Source organism: Hibiscus syriacus, unplaced genomic scaffold (genome assembly GCF_006381635.1).
Source record: "Hibiscus syriacus cultivar Baekdansim isolate YM2019G1 unplaced genomic scaffold, ASM638163v2 tig00110332_pilon, whole genome shotgun sequence".
Classification (NCBI taxonomy): domain Eukaryota; kingdom Viridiplantae; phylum Streptophyta; class Magnoliopsida; order Malvales; family Malvaceae; genus Hibiscus; species Hibiscus syriacus.
The window spans coordinates 9,492,194-9,508,802 of NW_024062688.1; the positions used below are offsets into that span (position 1 = coordinate 9,492,194).

General features: G+C 32.1%; 2 protein-coding genes and 1 pseudogene across 2 annotated transcripts; all 3 read right to left on the reverse strand.

Annotated features, from left to right (window-relative positions):
- Nucleotides 1–240: 240 nt before the first annotated feature.
- Nucleotides 241–886, reverse strand: LOC120119267. Its single transcript, XM_039139101.1, has 2 exons — nucleotides 736–886; nucleotides 241–525 (listed from the first exon to the last, which is right to left on the reverse strand). The coding sequence occupies exons 1-2, from the start codon at nucleotides 831–833 to the stop codon at nucleotides 246–248; spliced, it is 378 nt and encodes a 125-aa protein (XP_038995032.1). The 5' UTR covers nucleotides 834–886; the 3' UTR covers nucleotides 241–245.
- A 9,525-nt stretch (nucleotides 887–10,411) lies between these two features.
- LOC120119196 lies at nucleotides 10,412–12,191 on the reverse strand (annotated as a pseudogene).
- A 210-nt stretch (nucleotides 12,192–12,401) lies between these two features.
- Nucleotides 12,402–15,696, reverse strand: LOC120119151. The gene is made up of 9 exons (XM_039139029.1): nucleotides 15,374–15,696; nucleotides 15,237–15,303; nucleotides 15,068–15,145; nucleotides 14,626–14,678; nucleotides 13,980–14,063; nucleotides 13,091–13,143; nucleotides 12,945–13,009; nucleotides 12,797–12,855; nucleotides 12,402–12,716 (listed from the first exon to the last, which is right to left on the reverse strand). The coding sequence occupies exons 1-9, from the start codon at nucleotides 15,662–15,664 to the stop codon at nucleotides 12,627–12,629; spliced, it is 840 nt and encodes a 279-aa protein (XP_038994960.1). The 5' UTR covers nucleotides 15,665–15,696; the 3' UTR covers nucleotides 12,402–12,626.
- Between the last annotated feature and the right edge of the window lie 913 nt (nucleotides 15,697–16,609).

Below are 16,609 nucleotides of genomic sequence, written 5' to 3' on the forward strand. Positions count from 1 at the left end.
TTCACTTCAAAAACTTAAGGCTAAATATATAAAAAGACTAACAGTAGTTCAAACGGGAGCAGACATTGGATTGAAGAAAATAGCTTAAAAACTTGTGCCACCGATCCATTTTGATAAAAAGTATACTTTACTTTATGGGGAATTTACATGAAAAAGTTAAGCTGAAAACCTTGCTGCCAAAGAAAACACTACTGGGTAACACCTTATGATCATTCGCCACTATCAACGCAATAAAGGGTCTTTTTTTAACAAATGACATCCTTGAGAAGCTTGTACCTGCGTGTGGTAGGCCTTGGAGAAGGAATGCCACTGCTCTTCCCTTTGTGATCACCACAACTCTCGTCTCGGTTTTGTTGCTTGATTTTGTCGCCAGAATACTCGGACCGCTTTACAATTATTCCAGTTCCGTTTCCAGCCGGTGATTTCTTTGAAGAGCTTCCATGCCTCGAGTTTCTTTCTTCGCTTTGGCACCAATCACATTGTTCAATTGGCTCCGCGAACTCGCTGTAATAATTACTGCAATACCTGCAAGTATCAAGAAATAGTTTCAAGTAATAAAACGTAAGAGAAAATTATATAAAAAACACATGAAATATGGTTGTATATGCTGATAGTCCACAATTTTCAGTTGGTGGTGGGGGTTGGTGCTTAGGGGAGATGTGGGCATACAGTTATCTACTTGTGATGATGATGCATGGATTATGATGGTGGTGGTGGGAGGGAGACAAGACATACGAGTGTTGAAAGCGGTGGTGGCATTTGTTGCAGCGGAAGAGTTTGTCGGGGAAACCGACGTCGCCGCACAAACAGCAGACAGTTTGAAGATCCACCATTGTTGAAGAAGGGCCTTGAATTATATATGCTGGAAACACAAGACAGTTAAAAGAAGAAGAAGATTTGATAGCTGGGATAAAGATAACTACAAGAAGAAGAGAGACAGATGATATCTATATAGGATTGTTTCAGAATTCAGAGTCGGTGTATAAATCCCATCCATTAATATTTTAAGAAGAAATATATATTATTTCTTTTATGTATTCATAGGTAGACCACAGGTTGCTTGCAGTCGTTTTCAGAGAAGGAAAAGATGTGAAGCTTAGAATTTATGTCCAGAAAATGACTGTTATGTCCTGGTTGGTCTTCGCTTTGCTTTGGGTTTCTTTTTACCTATGCTTTTGTCTTTTATTCTGTCCCTTTTGTCCTTTACCATTACCATTGGGCTTATGAGCTTCCACTCAACGCGCCTCCTTAACCCTCGCCATTTCCTTCCTACCTACTACTTTAATTGATTTATACATAATATGTTCTACTCAACATATATATTTAGTCCTTTTTAAATTTATCGGAATGTTATTGTTCTTTTCTCTCAACGTTATCCTTTCAATAAAAGAAAAAACTTGTATATGTATACATAATAGCAATTACTCAAGTACAAAGTATAATAACATATGAAGTTATCACGTGATGTTAATAATTAAAAAAAATTATTTTTTAATAATTTTAAATTTAAACAACTACGTCTATAAAATATATATAGTATCAACTATTCAAAGTTATTATAAACATACATTTTTTTAGAATCAGTTCATATTGTTCTTTTGAATTATATATATAACAACATATTGTATTTGAAATAACATTTTTCTCAAAATTTTATGCAAACGGATATAAAAAGTAAATCAAGCTTCAAAACTTTAAATTTGAGTTTAAATAATGTTTAGACAATATTTCTACAAAAAAAAGGTTGATTACAATGAGTTCATAAAGATGAAGACCAATTCTAAAGAAATTCTTTCTCCAACTTTGTGTAATGTGAAATTTATAAATGATAATAATTATTTGTAAGCTCAAATAATAGATAAATATGACCATTAGATTGTAGTGTATTTTACATTGACATATTACGTGATCATGCTAATAAATATGTTCAGAAATTATAGTTATTCGAAAGATATATATTTACGAAAATTTTTAAATTCTTTAAAAAATTGGATAGAAAATAATGATAATAACACTGCAATTGGCGAAGAATGTTCAGAGAAGATGAATCTCAAAAGAAAATGTTCAGAGAAGATCAATAGCTTTCATTTCTTCAGGATATCAGTGATAGTAAGGGTGTGGCACGCGCAGAGCTGGAGAGTGGGTATGCATTTAGCATTTATTGGAAATGGTGATAAATTGGTCAACTTGTTTCAGCTTCTGCTGCCTGCCGTGCCCTCTTTCTTCGCTGGAAAGGTTTAACCAGCGTCGTTAAATTAATTCCACTTAGGATAATTAGGAAGTTAATCTAAATGAAGACGGACATAAGCTTTTAGGTTAGAAACTTGATTTTTCAAATTTTAAAGCATTAAAATAATAATAATAAACTAATAATAAAATATTTTAAATATATAATACTTTAAAATTTTCAGAAAAACAATTGTTGTAAATACTCTTAATCCATCCTTGTAGTCAAGTACAGTATTATACCCCGCACATGCATTACACTCCCATGGCCATAATCTAAAGTGTCCATCGAAAATCGGAAAACTAAAATCCGTTGGATCAATATCCAACGGTAAGAAGAGAAAGTTTGAAGAGGGAATATGGTAATGAAGGTGATAAGCATCACGTGGGGGCCAAAGGCTGCTTCGCATTAGCATTTTGTTTAAAGCAGCAAGTTCCTTAGCAGTCGGGGAGGTATCTGGTGCCGCAACTTCATATATAATTAAGGAAACGTGTTATTGAAAATATTATTATTTTTTAATAAAAAATTATTTAAAAATTATTTTTTTTATTAAAAATATTATTATTGGGTGTTTTACCGAGTTTGTTAACATATTCGATAAAAATAATACCTAAAATATTATTTTTTTTATTGAAAATGTTAATATTGAGTACTTTACCAGAAATCTTAAAAAAATTAATGTTTTAGGTAAAAAATAATGTTTTAGGTAATATTTACGGTAGCGTCTTTCCTTAGTCATATATTAAGGTTGTCGTATGACATCCTCTCTTACATGTCACACTTAAATCATAAAAGAAAATTTTAACATTTTCGATAGAGCGTTACTTAAAATAATATTTTTTTATTAAAAATATTTATTTTACTAACTAATTTCTAATAAAATCTAATATTAACATTTATGATAGAAAAAATAATAATATTTTATGTAACGTTTTACCGAAAATGTTAAATATTTTAGATAATGCTTAATATTAATATTTTCGGTAGAAAAAATTATGTTTTAAATAGCACTATATTAAAAAATATTTAAAAAATATTAATATTTCCGATAACATATTTATTTAACAGTATATTAAGAATGTGGTACGTTAGATATCTCATAATTGAAAAGAAAATTGTGTGAACTAAAAAGTTATTGGTGCAAGAAATGATGCTGTAATTGATTATGTCCATTACCACGAAATTTTCTCAACTTATAATTTATTTTTAAATTAATGCTTTGTCACCCACTTAGGCCTGTAAACGAATCAAACGTACACAAATAGAGGTATGTTCATGTTCGTTCATTTAATAAATAAACGAATATAAATGAACAAATTTTTTTTGTTCATGTTCGTTCATTTAATAAATAAACGAATACGAACGAATACGAACGAACGAACATAAACAAACATAATAAACGAACAATACAAAAAAAAACTTATTCGAACACAACAAACGAATGTAAAAAAAAAGTAAACAACAATAATAACAACTTAAAATTCATTAATATAACTTACAACTTTAGAGTTAATTTGTTCGAATACGATAAAAACATACATAAATCATAAATAAGCTATATGAACATAATAAAGTCTTAAAGTTAATTTGTTCAACAAAACAATCTTCTTGATATCCAAACAACTTCAATAATCTTCGTAACATATTCAACATGTCATCTATTCGAACATAAATGAACGAACATATAATTGAACGTTCACGAACGTAAATGAATGAACCCTTTGTTCATGTTCGTTCATTTAATTAAACGAAGGCAAAATCTTGTTCATGTTTGTTCATTTAATAAATAAACGAACATAAACAAACTTCCCGCCGCACGGTTCATGAACGATTCGCTGAACATTCAATTCATTTACAAGCCTACCCACACTTTGTCTATACTTATTTAACTTAAAAACCAAGTTTTATTTTAAAGAAAAAATTAAAACATATACTCATTTATGATCATTTTGTTTAATCTTTCGCATTTATATAGTTTATTTTATTAAATCTATTTTAATATATAGACTAATCAAATTAAAATTGTAAAAATATTGAGAATATTTAATAAATCCACCATCTCATTCTAAAAGTTTAATAAATCTATTAGTCCTTTTCAATAAAATTCATCAAAATATTTTGATATAAATTCATTAAAAGTATTTAATTATTTGTATTTTAAGTTCAACGAATTCATTGAGAGTTCGAATCAAAGACCATCTAATTCTTGAACTATGAACTCATTAAGAGCAAAAAAGTTCAAACTTGCACGTGTACATAATATATTATAATGATACGATGAAATATATACTAATGAATTCTTTCAAATTTAGTATCAACTACGAATTTCATGTTCAATGAATTTAAGATTCATTCCCTTTACTGAATCAAAAATCAATTTTCTACGTATTTTTTTCTATCAAAAGATCCGATAAATGTATTTCATTCGTTATTAAGTATCTTACATATTCATGCCATATTTATATGTAGTTTTTTGTACGATTAATGTAAGTTTGGTCTATAGTAACACAGATTTGTAACCTATGAGTTACAAAATAAGAAATATCTGCAAACAAATTCTTAAGCTACTTAATATCTTGTCAGGGGCAAATGTATGTAGTTCCTTAGGGGAACCATCGCACATCCATTATTTTGAGAAAATTATTAAATTTAACTTAATTTGTTAATAAAAATAGAAAAAACTAAGAATATTCGTTAATTAAAATTTTAGGCCTGTGTTTTCTAATTTTTAGATCTGTCACAATCTCTTCTTGAACTAATTCAAAAGCTCTACATTTTGGTCATATAGTAGAACAAGCAATAATTCTTTATGTACCATATTTTTAAGAAATGATTACTTCTTCCAAAGTAAACACACTGCCATTTGAAAAATTAATCTCAATATTATAATTATTTAGTTTGCATCATAATATCCTTCTAAGATTATAGGATATCCAATAAATTTCAACTTTTAAGTCATCATCCCTTTGAGGTTATTAAATAAATGTTTAAATACGTTCGGATATATATATAGACACTTCGTCTACTGGGCAGTTTTACTGTACGACACTCTAATATAAGGTTAAGGAAAAACGTTACCGAAAATGTTAATATTGTTTAACATTTACGGTAGAATGTTACATAAAATGTTATTTTTTTCTACCGGAAATGTTAATTTCACTAATTAAAATGAATATTTTTGATATTAAAATTTTCGGCAGAAAAATAACATTTTAGGTAGCATACGATATCGATATTTTCGGTGGAAAAAATAACATTTTAGGTAGCACTCTACCGAAAGTGTTAAAATATATTAATATTTCTAGTAGCGTATTTTCTTAGCCTTATATTTGATTGTCTTTCTTTAGACATACCCTATTCTTCTAACAATATAAACAATTGATGAACATAGTTTATTAAAAACATAACATTCTAAATGATTTTTGCACACCCAAGTTTTGAAATAGTTTTGTTTTCTTTAATCCCTTTCAAGGATAAATTATGTATTTAGTACTAAAACTATCAATTTTGTTTCATTTTAGTATATAAATTTTATTTTTTTTCAAAAACATGTCTAAAGTTTATTTTTTATTTTATTTAGTACCATACCTTTAAAAACTTTAATTTTTGTTTCATTTTAGTACCCGTTCAAAATTTAAAGTTAAGTTTTGAAAAAAAAGAAGGTTTAGGTACTAAAACAAATCCAAACTAATATTTTATGTACTAAATGCTTTAAGTTTTTAACGGCGGGATACTAAAAGAAAACAAAAATTAAACATTAGGTATGAGTTTGAAAAACTTAAAAATTTAAATACTAAAACAAACCAAAACTAATAATTTAGGTACTAAATACATACTTATTTTTTTAAATTGTATGCTACTGTCATAAACAAGAAGTTTTCACATAAATCATATCAAATTTCTTAAATTTATTTAATATTTTCTCTATATAATGAGATTAGTTTAAAGAAAATATATTTTATGATTTAATACCTTGACCCATAGGATCACATTTATCTCTTCAAAATAAGTTATTTCAAACTTGATTTATAATATATTCTTTTATTTTCTTAATAATAATTATGTGTGCACACTTTCCATGAAAGATTTTGGATAATCTTCCTATAACAATTATTATCATTCCAATATATATTAGTTTAATTATTGATTTATTGCGAAACTCATTTATATATGAGATTAGTGTATGCCATGAGTATACTTCAATTTTAATAACTTTAAGATTATTTATATATTTATTAAAAGAATAATTGCTTATTTCACTATGTACTAATTTAAACCTAACACATACTAGTGTTTAGACGATTAATTTTATTATTGTTTTTTTTTCGTCTTTTTTTTTAAATTTTGTTTCTTTGTATTAATGAAGTATCATCAAATAACGAAAAGAAGAAGAATGAAATTTTATTATTTTTAAAGAAGATTTTTTTTAACTTAAATAAATATTAGTGACGGTTGAGATTTATATAATAATCATTTTCATTTTATTTATTAATTTATCCTTAAAATTTTCTTACAAATATCAAGCTACAAGTCAATATAAGTAAGTATTTTATACACCTGCAATCACATGTTTCTTAATGTTTCCTCTCTTTATTTTTCTTGGTATTTTTCTATCCACTTATTTATTTTGAATGTATAAAATTTAAAAAGATTATACTAACATTGAAAGGACAATATATACTTTTAAAATTATATTAATATGAATGAAATTACTTTTAAGACAATAAATTACATAATATAATAATTGTACCTTGTTAATTTCTTTGTTATTTACATTTTCTTATAAATGTTAACGTTTTCATTTTACAGCCGTTTTCTTAGCAACAATTGTTTAAAGAAGGAATATGTAATGTACCTATATTCAGCAAACAGTAAAACGAGGCAATATTGAAGCAGCAAGGCAAGGCAAGCCATATGTAAAAGCCTTACCATGGGGGAATGCATGTGCAATAGTATTTGTTACATGGCGTCGGCGACGCCGTTGAGAGCGAGCAGAGACGTAAGGCTGAAAACGCTGATCCATGTAGGGTGATGGGTCATTGGGACCACCAAAGATCCAACAGATTTCCATAAGTTGGGATCAGTACAGTACTACTCTGTCTATTGTAACTCAGATTTCTTAGAGATTGCTCGCCCTCCACGTGTCATTGTTTCAGCTTTTAATTCACTCTCCACTTCCACTTCTCGTATCTTTCTCACTAGCATTTTTTTCTCGTATAAAATATCAGTGTCGGTACAGAAGAAACAAAACACTGTCGCTATAAAAGATCTTTACTGTTATCTCTTATCTCGTTTATATGCAATTGTAGGATAGATCAAAATTCCAATATCGTAAGGCTAATAAGCAAAGGTAACCATACAAAATCCCAACTCTAATTTGGCAGTACATCTCTTTGTTTTCGGCATATCATGGTTGTGCCCTCAAGCCCAACAGGCAACGGCCGCTCTTCTTGCCGGTTCATTTGCGGTATTTACAGAACATAAAGAGATAAATAAATTTGCAGATATCTAACTCAACATATTTGAGTGCAGGTTGATGGATGCATGTTGAGTTCATGAAGATTCTGTTCTTCATACACGCATGGATTGATACAAAATTGCATATCGGAATACTAACTTAAAAAATTATATACAAAATTTAGAAAGTTTGTAAGTAGGAATAGTCACAAGATCCAAACATAACAAGTTACAATCTGACTCGAACCTATTGAGTTGGTTTTTTTTCCTTAAAAAAATCATGTTCGAGTGATATTTTCAAAATATAAGTTTAGATTGAATTGGATTTGAGTTTTTTACGAAAAATATTTAATCTAGAAAAAATAAAAATATTATACTTTATAAATTTAAAAATAATTATAATAATAACACTCTATATTAATTTTTTTATTTTATAAATCAAATTAAAAATTTATATATATTTGTGTCAAGTTGAATGAAATGTGAGTTTTATTTGAAAAAACGAATATAATTTTAAATCCGATGAAACCATCGTAACTCTACATCAAGCCAGATTTTGGATGATGTACTATTATGAAACGAGGTCGGATTAAGTTTATGCTCGTCTATGTATATAATTACAAAATTATACGGTTGTGAAATTAAATTATGAATAAAGAATATAAAATATAAAATTTTATCCTCGCATAGAACCACACCCAAAGACTGCGTTAAATAATCTTTGCATACACGTGCCATAATGCGTTTAAACAGCAATCCCACGAATGCCAAATAGAGGTCTGAGTGGACATTGGGCCATCTCTGACAACTAGTTCATTGAAAAAGCTGGGGACTAGTCATTAGGTACGTGCTTAAAGTGTAGAAAGAAGAGATGTTTCAAAAATAGGTGAAATCTACTACTCCACCCACCTACTTCATGTTTTTACTGTCTTTTCTTCTTTAAGATAAGTGATTTAAAGTTAGGTGTTGGGATACTATTTGGATCGTAGTCAGTAAACCATGTCCAAGAAGCGACAAATATTCAAACATACAATGAGAGTAAGGCCATGTGAATTAAAAACTCTTGGTCAATGTGCTTCATGCTCCCGGAAGGTCGTCTTCTCAAGTGGTAGCTGTTAACTAAGGAAAATGTTAGACGATCTATGTAATTGTAAGGAAAATGTGAATTAAAAACTCTTTTTTACACGACCTGCGAAATAAAACTTGCGTCACCGAAAGTCTGCCAATGCCTATGGTCCACTTTTTTTCTTTACGTTTCTCCTTCGTATTCGACTTCTCCTATTTGATTTTATTTTTCTCTCTTTTTTATTTGGAGATAATGGGTCGTGGATGATGTCAGGTAAGAAAAAGATGAGAATGGTTGTGGGATTGTGGGGTCAATGCAGTGGCTAGGTGTTTAGGGGTAGTACGTGGGTTCAGAGGATGGTGTAGGTGGCTTTAAATGATAATGTGGCGGGTGCTGGCGTGTCAGTGGGTTCGGATGATGGTATAGGCGATGGTTGACACATTGGGTTCGGTTGATGTTGGAACAAATGAGTCCGAGTGAAGGATTTGTGAGTTCATATAATGGCTAACCCCTCTCTGACAGAATTTGGAAACTAATTAGAGTATAAAGGTGATCGACATTTTACGGGTTATGAGGGAGGTTTCAGAAATTTGTGGGAGTAGGATTTGTCGAGGGAAACGAGATGCCGTGAGCAAGCTCGTTAGAAGGTTTGACTGGGTGAGTTGGGGGTTGAGAAACAAGTCTACGTTTGGGCCAAGGTTCTGAATGTTTGGGCAAAATGGGTTTGGTATAGAAATGGGCTCTAACTGCATTTAAGCCCACGTTTGGGGATTTTGGCTGTGTCTAATTGGGTCAGAGAATTTTTTGTTTGTGTTTTTGAGAATATTTATGGAAGTGTTGTTGACTTAAAATTTCGTTTTAATGGCAAAAACAATCCCACTGTAAACTTGAGTATTGACCCAAACCAAAAACTGAAAAAACAATACAGTTGGGTCAAAAAATCCATCCGAAAAGCATTTTGAATCTTTGCCAGCATCGAATGCGCTGGGCACAATCAATGCAAATATTTACTTCCCATTAAAGAAATTAGGTAATAACAGATAATTATTTACTTCCCATAAAAGAAATTAGGTAATAACAGATAATCATCTATCCAACTTGGACTAGCCATAAAACATTTTACCTTTGTTCTAATTGAAACAAGATTCAGCAAAATCAGAAATTGCCAACAGTTTATGGGATCTTCATCAAATGCATGAGCACCGGTTTGACATGTTTCTAGATTCCTCAATCTCAATCTGGGCCAAACCATGGTTGAGCCAATCACTGTTCTATAACATCTTCCCTTTCATCACTCCACGAATCATCAACGACAAGAAAATACTCGAGAAAACATTTTCCATCCGACTCATCGACAATGACCAACATCTACACGTGCACTTTTTATGTTTTAGCAGTATAAACCCATAAAACCTAAATGATGGGAAGGAGAGAAGGCCCATGAAATCGAAGTAAATAAGCAATCTCAGATAATTCTCTATTCAATTAATAATACATTCCCAGACTTTGAACAATGAGCAAAATATGTTTCACAAGGGAGCTCTAAGTAAATAAGCAAGCAGAGTATAGGCTTCAAACATTTGAGAGCTCAACAAGTAGAATAGCGTGTAAAGCAAGTGTGAAACCATGATGTCTAAATAAAGGAAAGAAATATGAGTGGATAGATGAATGGAAATGAAAATTCTTGAACCTAGTCAATCAATTCAATTTAATCCTATGTGCATGAGGCAAAAATAATACAAAATGGACTCTCAAGCATTAACATGGAAGCATGTAGTAATCAGCTCATATAAGGCTGTGCTGCGATTTTGTGCTTCAACTCCGGAAAATATTCACATAACCGTATATGTTTGTTAAATTTACATTGCGTGTCATTGTTTGTCACCAGCAGAACAGTGAAGGGGAAATGAATTCTGCAGATAATATTCGGAAGCAGAAGCCAATCCATGCAACATTCACCTGATGAAAAATAAATGGAAAATCCTTTACCGGTAACTTTCTATGCAATTTCCTCAAGTATTTATATGTGCATACTGATGTAACACAGCAAGAAAAGAAATGAAATAAGCATAGCTTTATTTCTGTTTTTGCTCCTTATGGCTACAATTTCTTACTCACTTTTAGCCCTTACTGCCCTCAAACACTCAAATCAAGCCATACAAGAAAAATTCAAAAAAAAAAGTCAGACAAAAAGGAAGAAATAACTAATTTTCAATACCTTAGGAAGCTCACATTTGATTATCATGAGAGACAAGGTCCTTCAACGTTATTCTTTCCAGTTATATGGACCACGCTCTACAATTAAATAATCGTCCCTAATATCCTTCACAACTCGAATCTCGTCATCAAGGTAGACGGGCTCAAACCTATACAGAATTTTAAGATCAGTAAAAACATTTGCCTGCTTCGAAAAGAACAGGTAAACTATATGACAAAGAGAAGCCCATAAATTTTTTTCATAAAGTACAATAATATTTTCCCGTTGGATGAAACAATGAACCTTAAAAATATCAGTGGTAAACATGATTCTATGGAATTGCAGTTCAAGAAAAAGCACCAAGGAGGACTGGACATAATTAGCTAATGCTGAACTTGGTACCCAGATTTCCAAATGTAAATCAAGACCTAAAACTATTTGTGGCTGTAAAACGAACAAAAAATTAAAAGCCAAAAGTTTGAATCTCGCATAATAAATTTATCAATAATAATAATAAAAACGAAGATACAAGTACTCACCAACCCTGTCCAAATGGAGGCAATGGGATCTCCCAGTTTTTCCACTGAGAACCGCGCTCGTAAACCTAAAAGGTCCAATCAAATTTGAGCAAGTATTTAAGCGAGATGAATAGAGCAATAACTGAAAAATAGTTTGAGCCAAAGAAGAAATCACTTGAAATAGTTAGAGCGAACAAAGAAAACTCCGTCAGGTGGGAAGGTAATCACGTTGTTGAGAGTCTTGCTCTGGACGTCGATGACCTGCAAAACGTCGCCGGCTTGAGTACCGAACAGGTAAGCCTTCTCTATTATGAAGAGCTGCTCTTTCTCGGTGGTCCATAGGAGCCGCCATGTTGCGGATAGGGAGGCGCCAGTGGTGACTGTGTCGCGGCCCGGACAGCCATGTCATCGATGGCTTTGATGATTGAATCTCTTTTTGTTGTGTCGTTTTGGGTTTTGAGGCCCCGGTCTTGGTCGGATATGAGATTGAGAAGGTGACGTTTGGCGGATTGCGATTGGGCGGTGAGGGAGGAGCATGTGATTATAGGAAGGCGAAAATGGCGTGGTTTGGCATAAATGGAGTTTGGATCATAACGGGGTCGTCGTTTTAGTTTGGTCGAGACACTCGGAGTCGGAGGTGATGATACGGTGAGAGCTGCGACTGTCACGGTCATGGCGTGGCCGGATATATATTTTTATTATTTCTTGGCTTATTTAAAAAAAAACAGTTGAAAAACCAAATGGAATTGGTTCAAGTCGGACTTTGGGAGATAAACTAAACAAGTGAGTCTTTAAAATATCTAATATAATTTTGAGAAACTAGAAATTAAAGTATAAAAATGTACATATTTGAAAAAGATAATAAACAATACGGACAAACTAGAAATGATCAACCAAAACATAACAATATTAGAACAAAAACCATACATCCGCAGGTACTGTAATGGTAACAGTGAATTTAATTTTTCATATATTGGACCAAAACTTCAAGACCAGAAAGTTAAGAAACCAAACCTTGAGAATGGGAGTTTGTTTATTTTATACAGGTTCCCTGATGTGCAATCACCAGGCTCCAATTAAAATTATAATAACAAAATGTATTCACTCAAAACATCTTATCTGTTATGTGAACTTAAGAAAACAACAGGGGCAAAGGATTCCTCAGACTGCAATTCCATGATTACTAATTTTTGAAACCTCCTTTGCCAACGTATTCCGTTCTCGCATCGCCTCAGAAGCAAGCTTGGAAACCTGCACATTCATTATATCACAATCAATAAATACATTAAAAAAAACAGGTATCTTTTGTTATTCATATCCAGAAAGATTACATGCGATCTAAATTGAGATGCTTCTCTGCTTGGAAGTTCTCCAAGGGTATCTTTTAATCCTGATGCAATACATAAAGGGATTTTTCTCAGCCACATTAATGCTGTAAAACAATTCAATGAACCTAATTGAGAGAAAGTGCTTGAATACCTGCTGCTTGTCTTTCAATCTTATAAGCTGACTGAATTACACTTCGGATCTGCTTGCCTGCTTGCCTGAAACAAAATTGAAACATATTTCACAAATGTTTTGTCCTTAAGTTAACATTTCACTGCACTTCCTTTGAAATTACAAACCTGAGTTTTGTCCTGCCACGGATCAGCTCTTCTTCAGCTACCGATGCACTCCGCTGGAAACAGCAATTATGAAACATATTTCACAAATGTTTGATTAAAGGAACTATAGTTTCCAAGTAGTACACAGTTTCTAGTGATATTCTAATATAACGTTAAAATTTTATCGTCTAGGAACTACATGACAATGTATTTCCAGGTTGTCTATTAAGAACAAGTAGCTATAGACATCACCAGATCAAAACAGCTAAAACACTGTTCAAAAAGTCAGTTCGGCAATTTAAATATTTTTACAGTCCCGGGGATTACAAAATTCCATTGAACACACAACCCAAAGCACTAGCTAAAACAGCTTAAGTATACCTTTTGAGACAGTGAATTCTCTGTTTTCATCAACATTTCATTCTTACCTTCCGATTATTATTAAATAAAGAAAAAAATTATTACTTATGTGTTTAACACAGAAGAATTCTAAAATAAGCTAAATCGAAGCATAAAAGTTGTCTTCCATTGACAATCACACATGCATAAACCATGTAGTTTCTGGATAAGTCCATTTCATTATCCAATAAGCAGAGAAAATCATGCTATTTAAAAAACCAACACAAACCAGAGGAAGTCAAGTTTGCTTCGAAGATCAAAATCCTAATTTTTGGAAACAACCTGTTTGTGGGGATATCAGGAAAAATAAAAATAGAAAACCTAAATTTTACATCACCGAGAATAGCCTATAAAACAAAACTAAAAGTTGAAGTAGGTATACTAAACAATGCACGAGTAGCTAGACAATGTACATGTACAAATGTCTAATATTATTAAAGCGTGAAAGCAACTATCACGAGATAAAAGAATACTTGTCAATAGTTGTATGATCAAATGGGGAAAATGTTACCTCCAACTTCTTACTTTCAGCCTTAAGGCGATCAATTGACTGTCTCAGCTCCTTCACTCTAGTATCAGCTTTGGAAATCATGGACTGCAAGAACAAATAGTAGGATTATAATAGCGTTTTAAACTGAATTTTAATGAGCACAGCCTATTCTGGGTTTTTTTCCCTCTCGAAAGTCTAATAAAATTAAGAAAAATACTTCTGACCTGAGTGATCGTGTTATAAACATTAAAAACTGATAAAAATATCGCTGCATGGACCATGATGTGCAAAAAGAAACAGAAGTTTCGAAAAGCAGAACAATAGTTCCATTCTTTGGGAGACATTCAAGCTATATGAAACGGGAACATAAGAAGCTATTAAAGCTTCTCCAACATTACGACAACAGGCTATTCCAACTTTCCCTTGACATTTCACAATTCTACTACCTTCAACTGTTGCAAACTTAAAAATCTTTGCATGCACCTTGAAATCTCATTCCTGTCCTCTTCTAAATTACAAATTGAAAATAAGTAGTGGGTCTTCTAAAATCCAAATTGTGTATATGTATTTATAATCAAAATAAATCCACCAACAAAAATCAGGTAGCGAGGACAGACAGGGGATTTCCATAAATCATAACTTATAAAGAGAACAATATTTATGTTACCTCTTCACACTGAAAAAGACGCAAAGCCTTGTAATATAGCAAACGCCTTGGCCCTGCGCATTGAAAATTACAAAACAATATCAATTAGGTTCAAGTTGTAGATCCAGGATAAAACAACGTAAGTAAGAAGTTGAAGAGAATTGCTTAAAGTGTCCATTAAGGAATTATAGATATGCAAGCCTAGGAATCATAAACCTGAAAGTAAGCTAAGCAGCAACTTAATCAAGACCTCTTCACTATTACAAAAAACTTGAACTAAACATTAAAATTGGTCATGAAAGAACAGCACTACAACATAGAAAGAGCAAGTTTCTATGAATAACACGTTATGCATATTCATTCGAGCGTAAAATTACATGGTAGAGATGAATTTAATTGATTCAAGTGTTGTATATACAATCTATGAATGCAGAAACTGGCTAAAAATATTATAGAACCATACTTTTAAGTACCAGAAATCCCAAGCCAACAGCAGCACCGCCCGTGATCAATGGATTTGCAACTACACTGATAATTCCCTCTGCAACAAAATGCGAAACATCGAAACTAAAAATTGATTCTCCCATATACGAACAGAATGTGCATGTACTGAATCCGTTGATGGAGCAGACCTTTAACTTTGTTAAATGCCAAGTTCTCGTAAACACCAAGTAGCGATTTTACATCTTTAAGTGAATCCTAGCAATTAAAAAAGAGATATAAATTATCCGTTCTAATTCAAGGCTCAAAAAAGAAAAGAGAAGCGTACGATGGTTTGATTAAAATGAGCAGAGGAAGTGGAGCGAATTTCTGAAAGTCGAGATCTAGAAGCTTCGATTGTGGCGTTAACGTTCCCATCGATAATTTTCTGGTAGAGAACAGATTGCTCCACAGCGTAATCGATCCACGGAGTGACTTGGTCAGGAAAATGCGATAAGGTTTTAGAAAGGGGGTCGCGGGGCGGAGGCTGAGGCGGCGATGGTGGTGGATTAGGGTTTGGGCTATCTTCGGGTGATTCAGATACCGTTGCCATGGAGGAGATAATATTGTTTTGCTGCATCTCCTGCCCAAATTGGTTTTAGAATCGAGGGTCTTACCAGTCCCGGAGTGCTCCATTTTGGACTTGAAAGGGCCCGCTATAAATTCGGGTCTTCAACCCGATTTGTCGGTCCAGTTTTACACAATGCCTCTCGTTTATTGGTGGTTAAATGGATGCTAAAAATGAGATTTATAGTTGTTGTACCTTCTTCAAAGTCAGGTCAAAACCTCTGAAATTTTAGGAATATATTAGAGAAGACAATTGCAGCCTTTTGATATGATTAACAATTATATTCATTTAATTCTTGATTTTATTATTAATAGAATTATTATCGATGAACTCTATCCCATAATAGTATGAATAATTCACTTTATTGACTTATAAATGACAATTATTATTCTAGGATCGATACTTATACTGAACGTATTTATAAGTCAATATATAAGCCTTACGACATAACTAGAAGGGGATCTCTTCTTTCCTTCATATTTTTCTTTTTTTCATCCTCTCAAGTCTCAAGAATATTGTTTATTGTATTAAGTACTTCTCGTAACAATCGACTATGATTCTTTGTTCAAATTAAAAGGGGTGAATCACTTATAACCGACATAATCATCAACAATTTAGTACGGTGAGCATAAAATCACATCATGATCAAGAAAAATCCATCAAGATGAACTTTATAGAACAAAAACAATCAATTCAACTTGTCATCCTTGCCTTGAAACCAACCCGAGCGCGTCCCTAGGCCACTAAGAAGAATAATTAATGTAATCTTAGGAGGATCTCAACCTTGGACATCCTCTTACAAAAGGCCACACCCCATGAAAACTGTTACAAAAAGGCATAGAAGACTAAAAAGTCAGTTTTAGGGATATGGACTCTTCCTAAGTCTTCGACGAAACCATTGATGAGCCACTAGTCATTTTAGCTCGCATTAATAACTTCTTTGTTAAAAGAGTCTTA